A 19704-nucleotide genomic window follows, 5' to 3' on the forward strand; every position below is an offset into this window, starting at 1 on the left:
AATGGGAGGTGGCCAGACAAGAAGTCTGACCTTAGCTGAGCCTTTTTAGGCAATGAGAGTTGCTACCCATGATATCTGGTAGGGTCTGCCTGACTCCCAACACAGCCCCTCACACCCCCACCCAAGGGCACTGTTCTCCCAGGGCATGGGCTCCAGGGAGGCCTGTGGGACTGTTTCCCATCCCAAGAGCACCACAGCAAAGCCTAAGAGGGCCCTTTTCTGAGCCCCTAGAGCAGCTGCTTCCCATAGCACTGTTGGACCATGTGTATGGGGGCTATCACCTCCCACCAGCCCAGCACCCTCAGTAGGCCAAGGTCACTCTGGACAGTCCTTTATTGACACCCTCGGACAAGATCAGCACAGATTCTTGGGGAACTGGCCTGTGCTGGGTCTCCCATTCCTGAAGGGCAGAAGGAGCCCCATAGGGGCGGAGAGGCCTCCCAAGGGCCAGGAGGAGGCAATGGGCAGCCAGCCCCCTCCCCAGCACACAGGCAGGGGTGAACTCGCCATGGGCAGTGAGGCAGGTGAGGTGGCAGTGAGGAGTGTGGGCTAAGTAGCTCAGGCCCCTGCCGACAGGGCCTCATGATGAAGCACGTAGTAGTCGTGGACATACATGAGCACAGCCACTGGCTGCCCGATGATGAGCGTCAGCCACACAGCTGCGTTGCCATAGTTGCCACGGAAGAAACGGCTCACTATCCAGGCCAGCGGGATCTGGGGGCAAGGGGGTACACAATCAGCTGCCCATGATGACCACAGGGCTGTCTGCCCCAGGTACACATAAAAGGGTGAGGCCACAGGGTGCTCACCTGAGCCATCATGCCGGTAAAGGCCCAGAGACGGAACATGCGCAGAGGGATGCTCACCAGGTACTGGGTGGGTGGGAGAAAGGGGTGTCACCTAGCTCCTTGGCCACAGCCACCCCAGCTTCAGGCCTGAGGCAAGACGCCCAAAAGCACTGACCTCATGGAAGAAGGCTGAGGCCAGGAACACCCCAGTCCTGGCAACCAACTTGCTGTAGCCACGCCGGAGCATCGGCTTGTAGAAGTGTCTGGGGGGGGGGGGAGAAGGCCGTGGGTGGGCGCCCAGGTCCACTCAAGGGCTGCCCACCACCCACCACACTTAACACACCTACCTGAGACACCACTTGTGCACTGGGATATTCCAGTTCTGCCAGAAGTAGGTGACAGACTCAGAGTTCCTGGGGTTAAGAGACAGTAGGTGATCAGATGGCACCATGACCCGCCCCAGCCCCAGCCCCAGCCCCAGCCCCAGCCCCAGCCCCAGCCCCAGCCCCAAGCAGGTCACCCACCACCAGTCCCGGTAGAACTCTCGGTCTCCAAACTGCAGGAGCTCGGCTACTGCATTCAGGCAGGAGTGGAAGAGCCAGTAGAAGAAGATGAGCCAGATGAGGTGGTTGGGGACCTGGGGGGGGGGGGGGGAGTCAGACTCCACAGCCACCTACCCTCACACCCCACCCACCACCCAGCCTGCTCACCGCCAACTTCAGGAGACGCTCGATGATGCGTGAGTAGTCCATGTCCTGTGGGGACAAGGCTCAGCTGGCTCCCTATTCCACCCCACCCCCTCCAAGCCTCAGGGGAGCCTGAACACTCACCTTGAAGGGCTTCATGGAGTTCTGGATAGTGGGGACCATCCACTGCAAAGGAGGGCACAGCTTCAGCTCCTGCCCACTGAGCATCCAGGCAGGACACCTATGCCAACCTCACCCCACCCCATCCTGCTCTTCATACCTGCTGGATAAGCCCCACCTGGAGCTGGATGAAGAACAGCTGAGGGAGAAAGCAGAGAGCAGCAAGCTGAGCCCCCCAGCATCTGGTGAGCCCTGGAGCCCCTCAGAGCCCCCCAGCCTCACCATCTCAAGTAGCCGCCGCAGCAGGAAGCGCTTTCGGATGCGAGGGGAGCGGGGAAAGTTGAGTTCATAACACAGTGTAGGAGCAAAGAGGAAGTAGTACAAATCTGGAATGGGAGGGCAGAGCTGGCACCAGGGCCTAGCCTGCTGACCCCACCACTGTCCGACCACCACCCTCAGGCCTGCGCTGCAGGCTCCTCACCACGGTAGGTCAGGTTGTCTGGGTACCTCACGGTGCCCGTGAGTTGGGCCGCCCCACCGTTGGCCTTCTTACTTGTAGAAGCTGGGAGGTGGCGAGGGGAGGAGAGGAATGGGTAAAGTGAGGCCCTGCTGCTGCCCAGGTCCCACCCCCACACCACGGCAGACATCCCCTCACCGGCCTTAGCCTTGGCACTAGCCCTGCGCTCTCGGCACCACAGGTTGACGTGCCAGTAGGAGAACAGCTTGAGGAACAGGACGGTGTACACAAACAGGGCCAGCACGGCGCCCACTGCAGGAGAGGCAGGCTCAGGCCATGGCCTCCCACACCACCCACAGGAGAGCTACGGCCACAGGGCAACCCCTGAGCTGGCCTGGGTCTCTCCTGAGGCCCCCCACAAGACAGGCTGGGATGGGGGGGGCACCTGGAGTGATGGACTCCAGGAGGAAGGCCACAGATGCTGGGAAGCAGAGAATGGTGGCCAGGTTGACCATGTGCAGCAGCAGTCCTGCCTGCTCCGTCAAGGCACCCTGGGGTGGAGAGGAGCATACTCAGCCAGGGCCCCCACTCCCTGGACAACGGGTCTCCCTAGGCAAAAGCTGCCAGGCCTAGGATGTAGCTCCTCCCAGGAAAGCCACACACAGTCTAAAGCATAGTGGGGAAGGTGGCACCCTGCCCTAAGCCCAGGCCTGGTGAAGAGTGGACCTCTGACCAGGAAAGAGGCATGAGGGCACTGCTTACCACCGCCAAGCGCTTCTCCACTTGGAAGGCAGCCACAGCAAAGACATTGGCCACTGAGAACAGAAGAGCATAGGGCACGTTCAGGTCAGGATGAGTCCTCTTCCCACCCAAGGCCCTCCTCCCTACTGAGCTCACCAATAACCAGGCACAGGGCAGGCCAGCTGTAGGGGTCCTTTAGGAACAGAGACACCACCTGGATGGGGTCCACCAGAATGCCGTACCTGGGGGTTGGGGAGATGAGGGCCTGAGCAGGTAAAGGGGGCCTGAGTTGGCTGTGAGAGTAGCTGGGCCTCGAGGGTGGGGCCAGGGCCCTAGGGAAGACACTCACTTGATGAGATTCTCCAAAAACAACCGTGCATTGCTCAAGATCTGCAAGAAAGGGGAGGGCATAGAAGCTCTGAGCACAGTGCACATCTGCGGGGTGGGGATGACAGAGGCTCCAGAAGCGGGGCAAAGGCTGTGAGGCTGTGCCAAGGGCCAGGCAGGCCCAGGGGCTGCAGAACAGACAGTGCTTCCCAGCTGCCAAGCCTCTTTACAAACTCAGCCCAGGCCAGGAATGGCCTCCAGAGGACAAGGGGACATCATACTCCCAGCCAACCTCTCACCCACCAGGCAGTCTGCCCCCCACAGCTCTCCTGGGAGTAGAGGCAGGGAGGGTATGGGTGTGCCTGGAGCCTCTTCCACACAGGCAGCCACAGGAGCCTTGCCTTTGACACGGAGGCAGGTGTGTCGTGTCGGGGTGAGGGTCGAAGGCCTAGGGCCACATCAGCCCTGAGTGGTAGGGGCTACGCCCAGAGAGGCCCTTGTCCCCTGCCCCGCCCTGCATAACTGCCCCTTTGAGCCCTGAACTCCAGCTGCTTCTGGGCCAGGACTGCTAGTCCCACCCCCACAAAGTGCCAGCAGGAACTGAGTCCCAGAGGCAGGGGCCTCAAGCCAGGTCACAGGGTAAGGTGGAGGCATCTTCCTGGGGGGTACCTATGACCCAGGCTGAGGGAGAGGGGCTGGAGGCCTGCAGAGCAGTGGCTGGGTTGCTGCACTGAGCCCCGACGCCACCATCTCACCCCTGCTGGCCCCAGGCCAGACCAGCCATGGGCTCCATACCCACAAGGACCATTCAGGAGCAAAGGGAATAATTCTTAGACCCCAAAACCACTCATGCATGCTGCTAGCGAAGCCCCGTTCCCATAGAACACCCTGTCCACAACCCCACAGCTTACCATCCCAGGGCCAGCCACCCATCCTATCCTCTCCTCTCTGTTCTCCAGTACCCCTCAACCACAGCTCACAGCACAAAGGCCTCCCACACAAACCCCAGCCATACAAATTGTGCTCAAATAGAAGCCACCCTCAATTGACTCCCCAGCCACCACCCTACTCACCAGCATCACCACACACCAATTCAGGATGCCACGGTAGTTGCTGAAGCCACTGTCCGAGCTGAACAAAGAATCCTGCAGACGGTGGCACCTGACAGGGTGGGAGACACTGAGAACCTTGGGCAGGGCCAAAAGCTGCACACACCTCCAGGACCGGGACAGGTTAGGGCCCTGGCAGATACCTGAGAGCTCAGCCAAATCCAGCCCCTCACTCTGGGCAACTTATCCATCCCAACACAGGAGCTATGGTCCATACTCCCTACTCCAACCCTCTCTTCTACTCACACACCCTACTCCCCATTTATAGTCTGAGAGGAGCCAGGCAGGGTCCTGCTCTCAGGACCACCTCAGGGCCCGCCCTGCCCAGCCCAGGGCAACGTGGGCTGGAGCACCCTAGGCCAGGAGCCCAGCCTCACTCCACAGAGGCCTCTAGCTGCTACCACCCACACTGGCTCTGGAGTGGTGATGGGTCCACAGGAAGAGTCCACCCCAGGGATCTGTGGGCCCACCCAGCAATGCTGGACAGAGGTGGGGGCATGAGGCAAATCTACCTTGCTCAGTCAGCCCATATCACCACCCAGCGAGCTGAAGGGTCCTCACCTCAAACTACCTCCTCCTCACACTTGGCCTACACACCTCTGAATAGGCAAAGGGACCCAGGCCAAGGGCCAGCTGAGCACCCCTTATGTGACCTTCCAGGGAGCAGTGCCTGGCCAGCCCTCATGCACTTGTGGCTTCCCAATTGTTTTGAGAAGTGACAGCCTGTCCCAGTTCAACCATTGGTAAGTACTGAGTTCCTACTGGGCTGGGGAGCTGAAAGGAGCCCACCTAATGGCAGGGGGTCTCCCACAGAAGCATGCAGGATTGCTCCCACCAAGAGCTAGGGTGTTGGGATACATCAGCAGACCTGCCTGATCCTCAGGGTAATGCAGAGGTGGAGGAGGGGCTACAGCTTGTTCACAGGCTGTGCCCAACCTCACCCCAGCAGCATGCCAGCAGGAAGCCCCACAAAACATTGAGCAAGGCCTCCAGTTTTGTAAGAGGTGAGGCCAGAGCCTCCGCTTCCCTCCTGCAGACATACATCCCTGTCTTGAGAGGTACCCAGATCAGGGAAGTGGGCACCACAGCTCTTCTCAGGGCTAGCCCTGCCTCAGTGGCAAGCCTGACTACAGTTGGGGTCAGCACTCAAGATGAGAGGTGAGGAACCAAGAAGCCAAGATGCTGCTCAGTATTCTTCAGCCAGGACAGTGCAGACAAGTTACCTCTGCCTCCCAGACCAAAATCTGCAACTTTGCCCAGCCCACCTGCCTCAAAGTCGCAGGCCTGGTCAACTTGCACCCACCTTCCAGGTCCCTCCTGGGCCTCACAGTAAGGCTGTGATCTCCACCTAAGGCTCTCTTCTCCATGAATCTCTGCACCTGCCTTTCCACAAAGGTGGGTAGGGGTCCGAGGCCCAACTCCCCAGAGAGTATGGTCTCTGAGCCTGTCCCAGGTGCCCTCCCCCAAGTTCAAGCCCATTGGCTTTCACTGGAACACACCCAAAGCCTCCTCCTGCGGTGCTGGTGCTGGCAGGGCACACCCACAGGGCTGTTTCACAACACTGTGACCCCTGCCCCCTTTGGGCCACCAAGACGGTGCTGGCTTTATTTGCGGCAATCTCTAAGATGAAAATGAGGGTGGAGAAAGGGTGTCTTTTTCCACTCTGACACAAAATAATGTTATAGAACCTTTTAGACCTTTCCCAACTGGCCCATGCCCATCCTTCAGTGTCTTCCACAGGCCTCCTTATCATCCTCAACCCCAGGCAGCACCCTTCCTCCACAGGTCAGAGACCTGCCAATTCAGGGAAGGAAGCCCACCAACCACCAAGGCCCACAAAGGTCCAGCCTCGCCAATGCAGTAAGCAGCAGTGAACCAGAGAGCAGATAGGCACACTGGCATAGGAGGAAGGATCTGGCCATCATGCCAGAACTGTCTTTGTCACCCTCTCCCCTACTGCTGGGGCTACCCACACCTCTGTGCCCTGTGGGGGTCCTACACCCACTCCCCTGGTCCACCCAGCCAGCAGAGCCATTCTAAATCATCACACACGTGTCACCTCACTCAGCCATCACATCAGCACTGGAGCTGGACACACAGAAAAATTGAGGCTCGACAAGGTTAGAAGCTCGCCCAGAGGCACAGCCCCCAATTATGAACCATGCCTGGGACTACAGGATCCAGCTCCTGGGCCAAGCAGAGCAAAGAGGGAGCAGAGTGCCAGCTCACCTCTCAGCGGCCACCTCCTCAGCACTTCTTCCACCCAGCCTCTGGGCCAAGCCCTGGAGTGCAAGGTGGCTGAGTGAGCTACCCATATTCTCAGACCCTGCTGGAAGGGGAGAAACAGAGGACACCCCAGGGACAAACACCCTGGGAGAGCCATGAACTGAGGGAGAGCTGTGGGAAGGAGTGAGCTACAGGCATAGCAGAAAGGGGTGCCCTCTCCTTCCTGCCCCACAGCCACACCCTGCCCCTGGGCTGGAAGAAATGAGCTCATACCCAGAGCCTGACCTGCCTCCTGCCCAGGCCAAGGTGAGCAGGAAGTATAGGGAGGGGTAAGAAGGAAGGGAGAGAGAAAAGGCCACAAAGCAGGGGGGACAGGCAGGTCAGAGGAGGTGGTGTCCCAGAGGCCAAGTCCCAGGAGGGCAGCCAGACAAGGCAGGCTCAGCCACCCCTCAGACCAAAGCCCCAACCCCAGGGGACGCTGAACCTTGTGGCATCCTGGTTTGAGGAACAAGCACACGTAGTCTACATGTCCTGGAAACCAGGAGGGGACTGCAAGCACCAGGTTCCCTCCAGCCCTGGGCAGGCCCATCCCTGCCACCTACTGCTCCTCTTCCCAGAGGTCCAGACCTCTAGGGTGGGCAGACAGGGACCCCACTCACTCCACCCAGCTAGCAAAAGCACAGGACAGGCTTCTGGCCACCTGGCCTGTGCAGAGCAGCAAAGTGACTACCCATTCCAGAGTGGCAGCTTGGCCTAGAGCCAGTACTCCCCCTCCCTGCACCCCATCTCACACAAAAGGGCCTGATTCCCACCTCCTCTAGGGCTAGCCATGCCCCTGCCCCCTGGAGAAGATAACTCAGGGAGTTAACAGAGGATACTCCAGAACCCCCATTCTTTGCAGCCTCCCTCAACAGTACCCCACAGGAAGCAAGCACCCCGCTCAGTAGAGCCACCCTTCTCTGGGACAAAGCCTTCGTGAACTTCGTGTCTGACCTTTGCTCACACTGCTCAGCACTGGGATTATCTTATCTCTCAGGTGGACTGTGAGCACTCTAAGGGCGGGGACAGTGCCCAAACCCCAGCTGCCCTTGCCCACCCCTATCCCCAGGGCACCCCATGAAGAAAGCCTCAGTTCTTGTTTACTAAGAGAGCAAATCCTTGCCAACCAACCGACTGTCCACTTCCTCCTTGGTAACTTCTAGTCCTGATGCTGCTCCCAAAGCCAGAGCCCCCAAGGCCCCCTAAGCCAAGATGAAGGCTGGAGGGTGGCAAAAGGACCTCTTGGCGCCATCTTGGAAGATGAAGCCAGTGTTCAGACAAGCCAGGTCCTCCCCATCAGCCTCGCGGCTTCCTCTGACGCCTCCTGTCAGAATTTCACCTGTGGGTGGGCCCACTTCAAACCCCTCTCCTGTACTCCAACCAGGACCCAACTCTGTCCCTACAGCAAGCGCTAGGGCCCCGGGCCAGCCAAGCACTGGGTGAGGGATGAAAGAGCCAGGAAAGGAAGGGACCCCTGTCTCTCCTCTGCATGGACAGAAAAGCCTCTTACTGCTCCTGTCCTCAGGCAGCCCCAGTCTCCTGCTGGTCCCCTCCCCAGCTGGCCCGCCCTCCTCTACCCCTAAGGCACCCCTCACAGCCCTCAGGAGGGACCCCCTTCATCCCAAATCGCCGGATCCAAATCATCTCCCTCCAGACAGAGGAAACTTGTGCATGGCTGGAACCAGCCCGCCTAAGCCGCGAGGCTCCTGACTCACCCTGGGAGAGCATCAGGACCCACCCGAGGATGTGCAGACGGAGGAGGGTCTGGGAGCTGGGGCTGCTGCCGGCTCCCTTCTGCGCCCCCCGAGTGACCTCGGCAGGCGACCCTCCACCCCGAGGCCTCAGTTTCCCAATGGGAGCCCAAGGGGCACGCCAGTCTACGCGAAGTCCTGGGACCAGGCTCTCGGACTAGGAGCCCGCGCTGCTGCGGCCACGCCCGAGGGCAGGGGAGGGTCGCAAGGGTCTCGGTCGATGGCCAGAGATTATGAGTCAGTAGCTCCGCTAACCTCAGATCCCAGTGGCCGCTGCCCACGTCGGCGTCTCCGTCCTTGCCCTTCTCAGGGGCCGGGGCCGCGGCCGGGGCCGGCGCATCCCCTCCGGCGCCCACGTCCCGCACCTCTTCTTCCGCCGCCGCGGGGCCGCCGCCCTGGCTCGCGGTTCGCGACCCCGTCCTCCGGCGCCGGGAGCCGCCCGCGCCGCCGCGGTCCCCCATGGCTCAGCCCGCACCTTGCCGAGGCCCAGTCGTGGCCCGCCGGGCTCTCAGCGCCGGAGCCCGCGGCCCCGCCTCCGGACCCAAGGCCAACGGCCGCCACCGCCCCCTGCCGGCCGCCGTAGCCCGCGTGCCGGCCCGCGCCGCCAATCAGCGCGCGGCCGCCAGGTCTGCCGCGGTCCGCCGCCGCGTCGCCGAGAGCCGCTCACTGCCGGGCGGCCGCGGCGCGCGCCCATTTGTAGTCCGCGGGCGCGCGGGGCACCCTGGGAGTCGTGGTCGCCAGACGCGGGGCACCCTGGGAGTCGTGGTCTCCGACGCCGGGCGCTCTGGGCGCGGTAGTCGCCGCGCGCGAGCCCGAGGGCGGCGGGTGCGTGCGGCGGGCGGCAGCCCTTGCTCCCCACGGCCTCGGCGTCTCCGCGGACACGCCGGCTTGCTGGCAGCTGCGCGCCTCCCTGGCCGCTTGCCTGCCTCGTGGCCCACTCCGTAACCACAGGCGCGCAGTGTGGGGATGGAGGTTAGTTACGAAACGCCTTCTGCGTTACCGTCCGGCGGCCGGTCGGAGCCCTGTCCGCGGGAGCGCGCCTCGCCCACCATCCAACTCTTTGGTTCCCGAGAGCGCACCTTGCGGAGCACGGCTGTGAGGACCACCGCAGGCACCACTTCTCCTCGACTCATATTGTCAGACAAGCGCCCGGCCAGAGAATAGAGCCGAGAAAGGCCCCAGGTCCCGTGTCCCCGGGTCGCCCGCCCTGCCCGCCGATGCCCGGGACCCGACGCGGGTAGGGAGACGGTGTTGGCAAGCGGAGTAGCCACGCCCCGGCACGCCCCCTCCAACCGACCTCCCTTCGGCCCTCGTCCGCAGACCTGCGGGGCCTCTCCCTCCCCCCCCCCCCCCCCCGTTTCCAACCCGGGCCAGTTTAGCCAGGGCGTGGGGAGCCCGGAGTGCCGGATCGCAGGGACCCAGAGGCTTCTGTCATTGGACAGCCTATGCAGTCGCCCCTGTGGTTAAACGAAAGTAATCCACCGTGACAACCGCAAAATGCGGCCCGCGGGCTGGCAATTCCGCGTCCCACCTTATAAACAGGCTCAGCCTGGGGTCAGTGGCCTCTCCTATGGGCCTAGCTCTCCCCTGCACCACCACCTCTACGACAGCGCCCAGTCCCCCTGGTGACACATTCTTGCTGCCACCGGGCCTTCTGGGGCTGATGCTACCCTGGCATCCCTATTGGCAGTCTGGGGCTACCTGGCAGGTATCTTCCAGTAGGCTGCTTGAAGGGGCCGCCCTGACTGGGAGATTAGCCCCCGCGTGCCCACGTGGCGCAGCTTCGGTGGGTCAGGCCCAGCCCTGTCTCCCATCCAGTCTCCCAAAATGTTTATCTGTTCACTGAACCACCCAGGCCAGACAGAGTACTGATCCCAAGGGAGAGAGGACAAAGGGTAGGTCCTCTTGGGAGGCCGAAGAGTAGGGGTCATTGGACAGCCTATGCAGTCGCCTCTGTGGTTAAACGAAAGTAATCCACCGTGACAACCGCAAAATGCGGCCCGCGGGCTGGCAATTCCGCGTCCCACCTTAGCTTAACCCATATCTTGCACGGGGCATGAAATGTGAACATCCTGGATCTCGGGATTCGTGGACTTACTGGGGGCTCAGCTCTGGTTTACCAAAAAAACACACCTATAGCAGCAGAACCCATTAGTCATTCTGAGAAGAGCTCTGCCACTCCATCCCCGCTCCATCTCCCAGGCCGCCAACAGGGAAGACTCGCACTGGCGCCCACGTGTCCCCACGCGCCTTCTGGCCTTGCTGGTCTCCAATGCAGAACCAAAAACTAGAGGGATGGCCCCGTCTGGGACGCCGATTGGCAGAGGAGAAGATTGACGGTTCACGCTACCAGTAGGCTCAGAGCAGAGCAGCCGAAGAAAAGTGAGGGTGGATCGTGTTGGAGGCGTGTAACTGCGTCCACGTCCCTGGTCCAAGGGGCCGGCTGACAAGTGGAGACCGGAGTGAGGTGACCAGAACGGACCGGGCATGGGGCCAGGGGGTAGCCAAGGTTCCCGCACTGGGGTTGAGGGCGATGAAGGCAGGGCCGCGAGCCAAAGGGGAGGCACCGACTGTGAGCGCACCAATAAGGAAGAACCTCGGCACCTGCGGGGACCCGGCTGGGGGGGAAGGCGGGGCCCATGTAAGCCCCACCCGGAGCATCAGGCCAACTGGTTAGCACCCGCTGCAGGGGTTAGGCTCCCCTGCTGTCCACCGAATAGAGTCCGGTTAGGCCTGTCCTCTGCCAGTGTGGGAACCGCTGTGCTGACCCTCGGCTGACCTCGTTTGACCATATGTCTCCGAAGACTTTGGGCCTCTCAGCTCATGCCTAGCTATCTCAGTGTCAACCCTGTCCCGGGCTGACCCGCACAGCACAGCCCCACCCCTCATTTCCTCAACTTGACAGATCTTCTCCAGAGCCCCGGGTCTGTGGGTGGCTGTAGAAGCCTCTCTGACCCTGGATACCTCCTCCCCAGATGCGAGGTGGGGGGAGGCACCTATCCCCTGAGTCTGAGGGTCAGGATGTGGGCAGCAGGCTGCAGCAAGGGATCAAACCTCACACTCTCTCCAATCCCAATTTTCTCCACTGGTATCAAGAGTGCTTGCTGGTGGCTGTTAGGCCTGCCAGGGCAGCAGGAACCCCTGCAGGGAGAGTAGGGGCACCTCAGGCCATAGGACTGCAGGCCCTGCTGTACCTGCTCTGCCCGTTCTAGAACCGCGCTGAGTTGGGCCTGACTTCAGGCTGGGGTCCCTAGCTCCTCCAGTTCCCGGGGTAGAGTAGATTTACCTCCCACAGGAGAAATGACAAATGCTGTCTTGGGGGGAGGGGTGCTCCTGGGGCTTGGAGCCCTGTCGGGAAGAAGACAACTCTTGCAGAAGAGGACACTGGCGTACCCTATGGAAAGGCAGCAATGTGCCACCAGGGCTGTGTGAGCAGGCTGCCACTCAGTGCTGGGCCTGTGCCTGTCCACCCCACCCCACCCCACCCCTGCTCCCCAGGACGTCTCCAGAGCCCCTGCAGTTCCGGCCCAGCCCTGGATACATCACCCAACACTCCAAGTCTATCAAGAGTGGCATTTATTCTCCTCGTGGAGGTGCGGTGCTCCGGGGAGCTGGTGCTATTGTGCTTAGGAAGGAGGTCTGTCCGTCCGTCCGTCTGTCCGGCCGGCCTGGCCCCAAATGGGGGCGGAAGAGGGGCGCGGCCCGAGTAAAAATCCCGGCCTGTTCCGGGTGGGAGTATGTACAAGGCGGCGGGGCGCAGGCGGGGTGGAGGCGGGGCAGGCCGGCGGCCGCGGCCCCCACCCGAGGACCCCCGCATCTCCGGCCCTATTCGTTGACTCGGTACAAAATAGGTCTACCTAAACGTTCCTTCTACCTGAATTCGCTAAGTCGGTTATTGTGCTGCTTAGTTATGGGGGCAGGAGGGGGCCCATGGCTTTCCACGGCGGTGGGGTGTGGCGAGAAGTGGGAGGCCCTGGCCGGCCCACTGCCCTCCGACCTTCTCCTTAGGTAGGCAGACAGGCGTGGGGAGGGGGAGTAGGGAGGTGCCTGTGTGTGCGTGTGCATGCGGGTGTGCCCGACACAGGCGGGCAGGCCCAGACTTGGGAGCTGTGTGGGTGCGCAGCTGGGATGTAGGGGGTTTGGGATGTGGGCCCTGCTCTACTGGGCCCTCGGGTCGCCCCTGCGGATGCAGCTGGGCAGCAGCGGGGCTTGGTGTCCACCGGGATTGGGCTGACCAAGTCATACGCTCCAGCCTGCACCTTTCCGTTTGGTCTGGGGTCCTGGCCCAATAGGGCAGAGCCGGTAGAGCCGGGATACGGAAGTGCTAGTGCCGGTGTGGGCCACCTTGGCGGCGCCGGACCTTAGGGCCCTGTTTGCCACGGAACCGAGAACGCCAGGCCCAAGTCAAAGGCAGAGACCAACTGCGCGCAGCACTGGACCCAGGTGAGAGTGGGAGCGGGTTTGGGTCTAGCGATCCCGCCTCTCTCCGCATCTGCCGCCGTCCCTGGCTCACCCAAGAGCGTTGGGCCCCTGTCACCGCGCAACTCGCTCAGGTCGCCGCGGCCCTGGCAGACTCAGCAGTGGGCCTGGCACAGAGTCGGTACCCAATGAACGGTCAATGGGTGATGAACAGGTGAAGAAGGGGTCTTGGGGGCACCCCCGCCCCTGAAACCATGACACCGCCGGGCTCTGCCGTGGGGGGATCGGGGCAAGTAGAGAGTAGGAGGGGAAGAAAGTCTGCGCGTCCGGCCCCGCGCAGCGTCCCTGATCTAGGGGCCTGTGGGAGAGGAGGCGGGGGATACCTGATTCTCTGTAACTCTAGAGGCGGCGGCAGCTTCGCATGCAGTGCACGTTATTGCTCTATAGTCGGCATCGGACTAACTAAGAGGAGGAGGGAGCGGGCAGCCCCGGGAAGGGACCGGAGGAGGGTTGGGGCTGCATGCAGTGACGTCACAAAGGCGGCGGCCAATGGGGCGGGCCCTTAGGGCCGAGTCGCCGCCGAGGCTTTGGCATAGACGGGAAAGTTGGCAATAGAGTGCGGACCGTGCCTGCGGCTCGGGGAAGGGGCCAGCCTCTGAGAGGCGGGGCCTGAGACCCCCCAGGAGGCGGGGGCCAGCCCCTGAGAGGCGGGGCCTGAGAGCGCAGGAGGCGGGGCCAGCCTCTGAGAGGCGGGGCCTGAGACCCAGGAGGCGGGGCCAGCCCCTGAGAGGCGGGGCCTGAGACCCCAGGAGGCGGGGCCAGCCCCTGAGAGGCGGGGCCTGAGACCCCAGGAGGCGGGCCAGGCGGGGGCGGGGTTAAGGGGCGGGGAAAGTGATCCTGGACCTCCCAAGCCCGGGTCGCGGTGGGAAGGATCGGGCCTCAGCGCCCCTTCCCTGACCCGAGTGCAATCCGTTCATAAATAAAACGTACAAATACAGAAAGAAAGAAACCCGACGCATCCGCAACCCCCCCAGGGGGATTTACCCGCAAAGCGAATACAGAGAGGTGTGTAGAGGGCCGTGCTCAGGCCTGCCTGCCTGGCCCCAGGAAGCCTCCCGCACGGAGAGCCGGGGTCCGAGCGAGCGAGCCCCGGAGCGGGACGGGAGCGGGGGGGGGTCTGAGGAGGTCGGATCAGTCCATGCGATTCGATATGCTCGTTGTCTTCGTTATGGAGGACAGAGCCCGGGAGCTGGGCTGGAAGAATGGGATTTGGCAGAGGACGCGAGGCGAGGGTGAGTGAGCGGCTCGGACTGAGGCCCGGGGAGGGACCCGAGGGAAGAGGTGCCGCTGTCCACCTCCCTCCCTAGTCCCCAACGCGTCTAACACTCGGGGTTCAGCGAAGACTGAGGAGTAGGGACGCCTCTGCTGGCTAAGCTCCTGCTGCTTCCCGGCCAGCTCTGGGGAGGGACCGGCGCCCTGGACGTCTAGGCCGCAGGCCTGGCCCTGGAAGGCTCAGGAAGGGCAGGGAAGACCTGAGTCTCTGCGACGCGATCCAGAGCGCAGAGGAGGGAGGGCACTCCCTACCTCACCTGGCCCCGTCTTCAGAAACCTAACTCGGTGATGAGGTTCGGTTCTGGGTCTCCTCGACCCTATTGCTGGGAAAAAGCCTGGGGCACCCTGGAGGGGAAGGGAGGGAGCTCGGGGTGGGTCTCCCCTCGGGACCCTATTGCTTGAAGGGGCGGGCAAGGCCCCCGGCGAGCGGAGCGGGGCCGGGCCCCCTCCCCCTATTGCTGTGAGGAGGGGCCCGCCCTCCCGCCCCTCCACCCGAGCGCCCGCGGAGACTTCCCTGGGGGACCGTATTGCTGAGAGCCAACCTGGCTGACGGAGGCGCCGCCGCCCTAAGCCTGCACAGGGCTGAGCTGCGGCGGCGCGGCCGGCGCCTGGGCTGCGGGGCCACTGCCACCGGCGCTGCCCTTGAAGCAGGCCGACTCGTAGTGCTTGTTAAGATAGGACTTGAGCGCGAAGCTCTTCTTGCAGCGCTTGCACTGGAAGTGCTTGAAGGCTGAGTGCGTCTGCATGTGCGCGCGCAGGTTGGAGCGGTCGGCGAAGGCCTTGCCGCAGTGCGCGCAGCCGAAGGGCTTTTCGCCGGTGTGGGAGCGCATATGGCCCTGCAGCAGCCAGGGCCTGGAGAAGGCCTTGCCGCACACGCCACACTTGTGGCGCAGATCGTGCGTGAGCAGGTGCATGGCCATGGCCGGCATGGACACGTACACCTTGCCGCACGTCGGGCAGCGCCGTGCCAGCTGACTGTCCAGGCTGCGGTGCGTCTGCTTGTGGCGGCTCAGGTTCGACGACGTGGCATATGTTTTGCCGCACTCGCCGCAGGCGTGCCGGCCCCCTGAGCTGCCGGCCACGGGCCCGGCGCGCGCCTCGGTGCCAGCCCCGGCGCGCGTGCCGCCCCGGATCCCGGGCCCGGACCCGGACCCCATAGCGCGCGACCCGGCCACGGCCCCGCCTCCGCTGTCGCCGTCGGGGGCCGAAGCGGAGGCGGTGGAGGGGGCGCCGGCGTTGGCACTGGCGGCCTTTCGGCGCGAGCGCCCGTCGGTGATGAAGAAAGCATCAGCCGCGTATCCCTCGCTGACGGCCGCGTCGCCGTTGATGTAGCCGCCCGCCGCCGTGGCCAGCTCCGGGCGCGGGGTGGGTGGTGGCGCCGAGCCCGCGGCCGCCGGGCCCAGCTCTCCCCGCACCGCGGCGGCGTACATGGGCTCGGGGGACGGCCCCTTGAGCAAGGCCGCCTCGGCGTCGCCATCGTAGACGGAGGCGGGCCCCGAGTAATCGCTGAGGTATCCTGAGGACCGCGGCGGACAGACAGGCAGACAGCGGAAAGGAGCCGGGCATCGTGCGAGACACAGACAAACGGCAGCGGAGACGCCGGGGTCCGAGCAGAGGCAGCCGGAGCACAAAGGGGAAGGGCCGAGGGGCGGCGGGCGGGGGAGAGAGAAGAGAAGAGTGAGACCCGGCCGAGCCTGGCTCCGCCCCCGCGGCGGGGCCCCACCCTCCGAGGAGGAACGAGGCGCATCTCCGGGTGCGGCTGCCCCTTCCGCAGCCTCAAGGTCAGGGGGGAGGGGCGGCGCTTCCCTCGCCCTCTTTCCCCTTCTCCCCATCCCCCTCGGGTTCTCCCCACTTCAGCAGTTTTCTCCGATTATGCAACACTCTGCAGACCCGCAGCGCACAAAGCCGGGGCTGCCCGCCCAGGGACCCCGTCACTACCGCCCCTGGGGATTCCCGCTGGCTCTTCCCCTGGGCCCCCAGAACCCATACCCAGTCTTGACGCTGGCCCCTCTGGTCCTGTGGGTCCCCCAACAAGCCCTGGAGACATGGACCTCGCAGGCCCTGGAGCCCTCACGAGCACCAACCTCTCATCTCCCAGGCCTCCCGCTCATTGGACTTGACCCCTTCTGGCTCCAGCCCCATCTCCCTCCTTCAACTCTGCTTCTCCCTGCACTCCCTGCCGTCACCCCCGGGTCCCACCTTCTTCCACATTGCCGTCTTCCCCCAGGCCATAACCCCTGTGGGGGCCTTCCCGAGACAGGCCAAGCAATCAAGGAGAGTACCAGGGTGTCCACCAGGGGACCCCTTCCCAGGGACAAGCTGCAGGCAGGCAGCATCGTTCATGCTGGTAACTGCAGTTGTTCTCAAGGCACAAGATGGGTCTCACAACCTCAGTCACAAGTGCGCACCCCACAAGACTCAGACTCCGGCTTCCTCAGGGCATACCCAGCCACCGTCCACCCTGGAGCCCCCTCACAAGGTGAGCTGTGCACAGGCCCCAGAACACACCGCCCACTAGCGCAGGGTCACACACGCAGCCACCCCCAACATCCTCTCGGCAAGGGTCACCAGTCACATGGGCTCACAGCAGCCTCAGTCACATGGCCCCATGCAGGGGCACACAAGCGGGCACACACTCACACAGGGTCACACACAAGCGCAGTCACATGGCCACACGCAGTCACATGGGTGCACACAGGCTCGTGTCCCTGCAGGTCACATCTGTTCTGTCATCCCATGTTGCTGGCACTCCCGGCTCCCTTGCCTGCATGCTGACAGTTGTCCTTGAACTTGGGCGCCCTCACACAAAGAGCCTGCCCGTGCTTCCAGCGCTTTGGACCTCCCCTGCCCACAGCCCTCCTGCCCACAGCCTTTCTTCCTGCCCCTGGCTTCAGGGAGGATGCCGCTGCGCCTCTGCTGGTACCTTCGCCCTGACAGGTGGGCAACCCCACTGGACCCCATGCCTACTCCCTGGAGCTCACAGCACTTCCCTGCTGGCCTGGCAAGCAGTCCCGGGGGTGTCACCAAAGAAGAGAAGCGGGTACTGAGCAGGCCCAGGCTTTGAGGTGTGGGTCTGCATGCACCCCTAGGTTCCGTCATGTCAGCAGGTGTCCATGGGTCAGTGTGCACCTTCAGGCGCTTCCTGCTCCTGACCCCGGTTCCCCACCCTCTCTCCTGCATTGACACTTTCCCTGCCTGGCCGTGGGCCAGTTCTGGCCTGTCTCCGCGTTCGCCTTTCCCCAGCCCCCATCTCCATTCGCTCCACAGCCAGGTCTCAGCCACCGCCTCCTGGCGGTCTGCTTCCCTAGGGTCCACTTCCCAGGGACCCCGTCCCCTCCGCCCCTCCAGCACGCCCAGGCCCCATCCCGCCGAGCCTCGGCGCCGCGCTCACCTTTCTCCTGCAGCCGCGCGCCCAGGTCGCTGCGGGCACGCCCGTAGGAGCTCTCGAGGTCTGCGGCGGAGAACGTGTCAAGTTTGACCTTCTTGACCAGGAAGGACCTGGGCATGGTTTCTGCGGGGCTCCGGCGCTGTGGGCCTGCGGAGCCGGGGCGCGGGGGTGCTGCAGCCGCAGCGAGGCCCCGTCACCATCCGAGGAGCGGTGGCGGCAGCCGGGTCCCCACTCCGGCCTCCGGATGCTGCCGCGCGAGGGCTGCGCTCTCCTCCTGCCGCCTGCCTGCGCCTCCTGCTTCCCTCCTGCGCTCTGCTCTGCTCTCCTCTTCTCTCTTCTCTTCTCTTCTCTCTCTTCTTCTCGTCCCTTCCCTTCTCTCTTTTCCTTCCTTCTTTCCCTCCTTCCTTCCTGCCTGCCTTCCCTCCTCTGGTCCCGGCTCCCCAGCCCGCAGTGCCGCCCCTGGACAGGCGGGGGAGGAGGCTGGGGGAGGGGGAGCGGCTCCGTCCCGGCCCGGAGGCTGCGAGTGGGTGCAGGGCTGGCCCGGCTCCGCGGCCCCTTCCCCTCCCCCGCCGCCGCGGCGAGCCTCAGTCAGCGGCCCCCCATGCTCCCGGGGGTGGCGGCGCCGGGCCCGGAGAGCACGGCAGCCGCGGGAGCGGCGGCAGCTTCAGCACCGCGGCCAGCGCCGGCCCGGCCAGCACCTCGGCCAGCGACGGGCGCGCTCGGCGGGCCGGGCGGCGGGGGCGGGCCGCGGGGGTCGGCCGCGGGCGGGGTGCTCGGCGGGGTCTCCGGTAGGCTCGCTTTATTGTTCTGCAGCCCGAGCGAGCCGCGGCGGCGGCGGGGGGCGGGGGTCCTGGGGGAGGGGTACGCAGGGAGGGCGGGCCGAGGGAAAGCGGGGGAGGGCGGGCCGGGGGCGGGGCTCGGCGCTCGGACCGCTCGGGAGCCCGGCCTCCTGCGCCCGGCAGCCCCTTCCTGCCGCCCGCCCGGACTCTGGCTTTTGAAGCCCGGGAGCGGCGGGGGGGCGGCAGGGCGGCGGGAACGGCTGCGCCGGCCCGGCCCCCAGGGTCTCCCGGGACGCGCCCCAGGGACGCCCTTGGAAGCTCCGGGCGGCTCCGGGAATAGAGCCCGGGGGTCGGCGGCGCTGCCGAGGGCGGGGAGAGAGGTGGGAACCGGCCTGGGACCACGACCCCCGACTTGGGGCCCTTCGGGAGGAGCGCAGGCCGGCCGCAGGCGGGTCCGGCCCGCCTGGCCCCCGGACGCGGCGCCGAGGACCTGCGGGGCCGGGTGGGGAGCGCGAGGCGAGGAGGCCAACGCGAGGCGGCGGGAGCGCCGCGTGCCCCCCGCCACTCGGTCGCCGCGCCGGCCCGGTGCCCGCGGGAGAGGCCGCCCTCCACCCGCCTCTCCCCCGGGGCAGGTGTCGAGCGCGGCGGCGACGCAGCGAACGGGATGTGGAAGGGAAGAGGGCGCCATGCCCCCGCTCCAGACATTTGGCCTCATTGGTGGTTTTCCGCCCTTCCGCGCGGCTGCAGTCCCCGCCCCCGGCCCCGCAACCAGGCGGACACCGGAGAGCCCTTCCCGCAGCGCCCGATCGGAGCCCGCAGCCCCGTGACGTCAGGCCCGGCGGCCAATGGCAGGGGGCGGGGGGGTCTGAGCCGCACAATGGCCGGCGCGGGGACCTCTGTCCCCTACTAGGGCCCGGCGCCGCCATTGAGCCCCGCCCCGGCGGTGCGCCCCCCGCGGGGGCAGGGGCGCCGGGTGGCTCCGCCGAGTGCCCCGCGCGGCCGAGCCAGAAGCCTGCGCAAGCCTGGGCGCGCGGTGACCTTGGGCGGGGCGGGGCGCCGAGCTCAGCGCCCCGCCGCCCTTCTCCCTCCCGCGCCTCCGCCCTGGTCGCGGCCGCGGCGGGGCAGTCGCCCGTGGGGCTGTCGCCCTCGAGGGGCGGGGCGGGGCGGGGCGCGGTCACCCCCTCGTCGCCCAGCCGCAGCCCGCGAGGTCCGAGCGGGGGCGGGACCAGGACCCTCCCCTGCGGGCCGCGGGTCCCCGCTCCCTCCCGGCGGGGCCGGGCCGAGGCGCAGCCGGAGGCCCGGGGCCAATTAGCATTTTGATGGCGGGCCTGGGGGCCCATCTGGACCGGAGCCTAATTACGGGCGAACCGTCCAGCTGCCGGCGGGGCGTGCCAGGCGCAGTCCCTCCCTCACCCGCGCTCCCTGCCTTCTCCGGAACAATCTGTCCCCTTCTCTGCTCTCCGACTGCAGCCCTGTCCCTCTCTGTCAGCCCCAGTCACCCTACCGCCCCCTCCCCGTCCTTTGTCCCTGCACCTTCACCTC

At 65.0% G+C, this 19704-nt stretch overlaps 2 protein-coding genes across 2 annotated transcripts; both read right to left on the bottom strand.

Annotated features, from left to right (window-relative positions):
- Positions 1–315: 315 nt before the first annotated feature.
- Positions 316–8705, bottom strand: DGAT1 (diacylglycerol O-acyltransferase 1). The gene is made up of 17 exons (XM_016216569.2): positions 8500–8705; positions 4193–4280; positions 3142–3182; positions 2949–3034; positions 2814–2866; positions 2497–2602; positions 2250–2363; positions 2076–2156; positions 1877–1980; positions 1755–1793; positions 1619–1660; positions 1499–1543; positions 1313–1425; positions 1136–1201; positions 964–1051; positions 810–872; positions 316–714 (listed from the first exon to the last, which is right to left on the bottom strand). The coding sequence occupies exons 1-17, from the start codon at positions 8703–8705 to the stop codon at positions 559–561; spliced, it is 1491 nt and encodes a 496-aa protein (XP_016072055.2). The 3' UTR covers positions 316–558.
- A 5856-nt stretch (positions 8706–14561) lies between these two features.
- On the bottom strand, positions 14562–17501 carry SCRT1 (scratch family transcriptional repressor 1). Its single transcript, XM_087825227.1, has 2 exons — positions 17387–17501; positions 14562–15511 (listed from the first exon to the last, which is right to left on the bottom strand). The coding sequence occupies exons 1-2, from the start codon at positions 17499–17501 to the stop codon at positions 14562–14564; spliced, it is 1065 nt and encodes a 354-aa protein (XP_087681353.1).
- Between the last annotated feature and the right edge of the window lie 2203 nt (positions 17502–19704).

The sequence above is a fragment of the Miniopterus natalensis genome, chromosome 16, assembly GCF_054644295.1.
Source record: "Miniopterus natalensis isolate mMinNat1 chromosome 16, mMinNat1.hap1, whole genome shotgun sequence".
NCBI lineage: Eukaryota > Metazoa > Chordata > Mammalia > Chiroptera > Miniopteridae > Miniopterus > Miniopterus natalensis.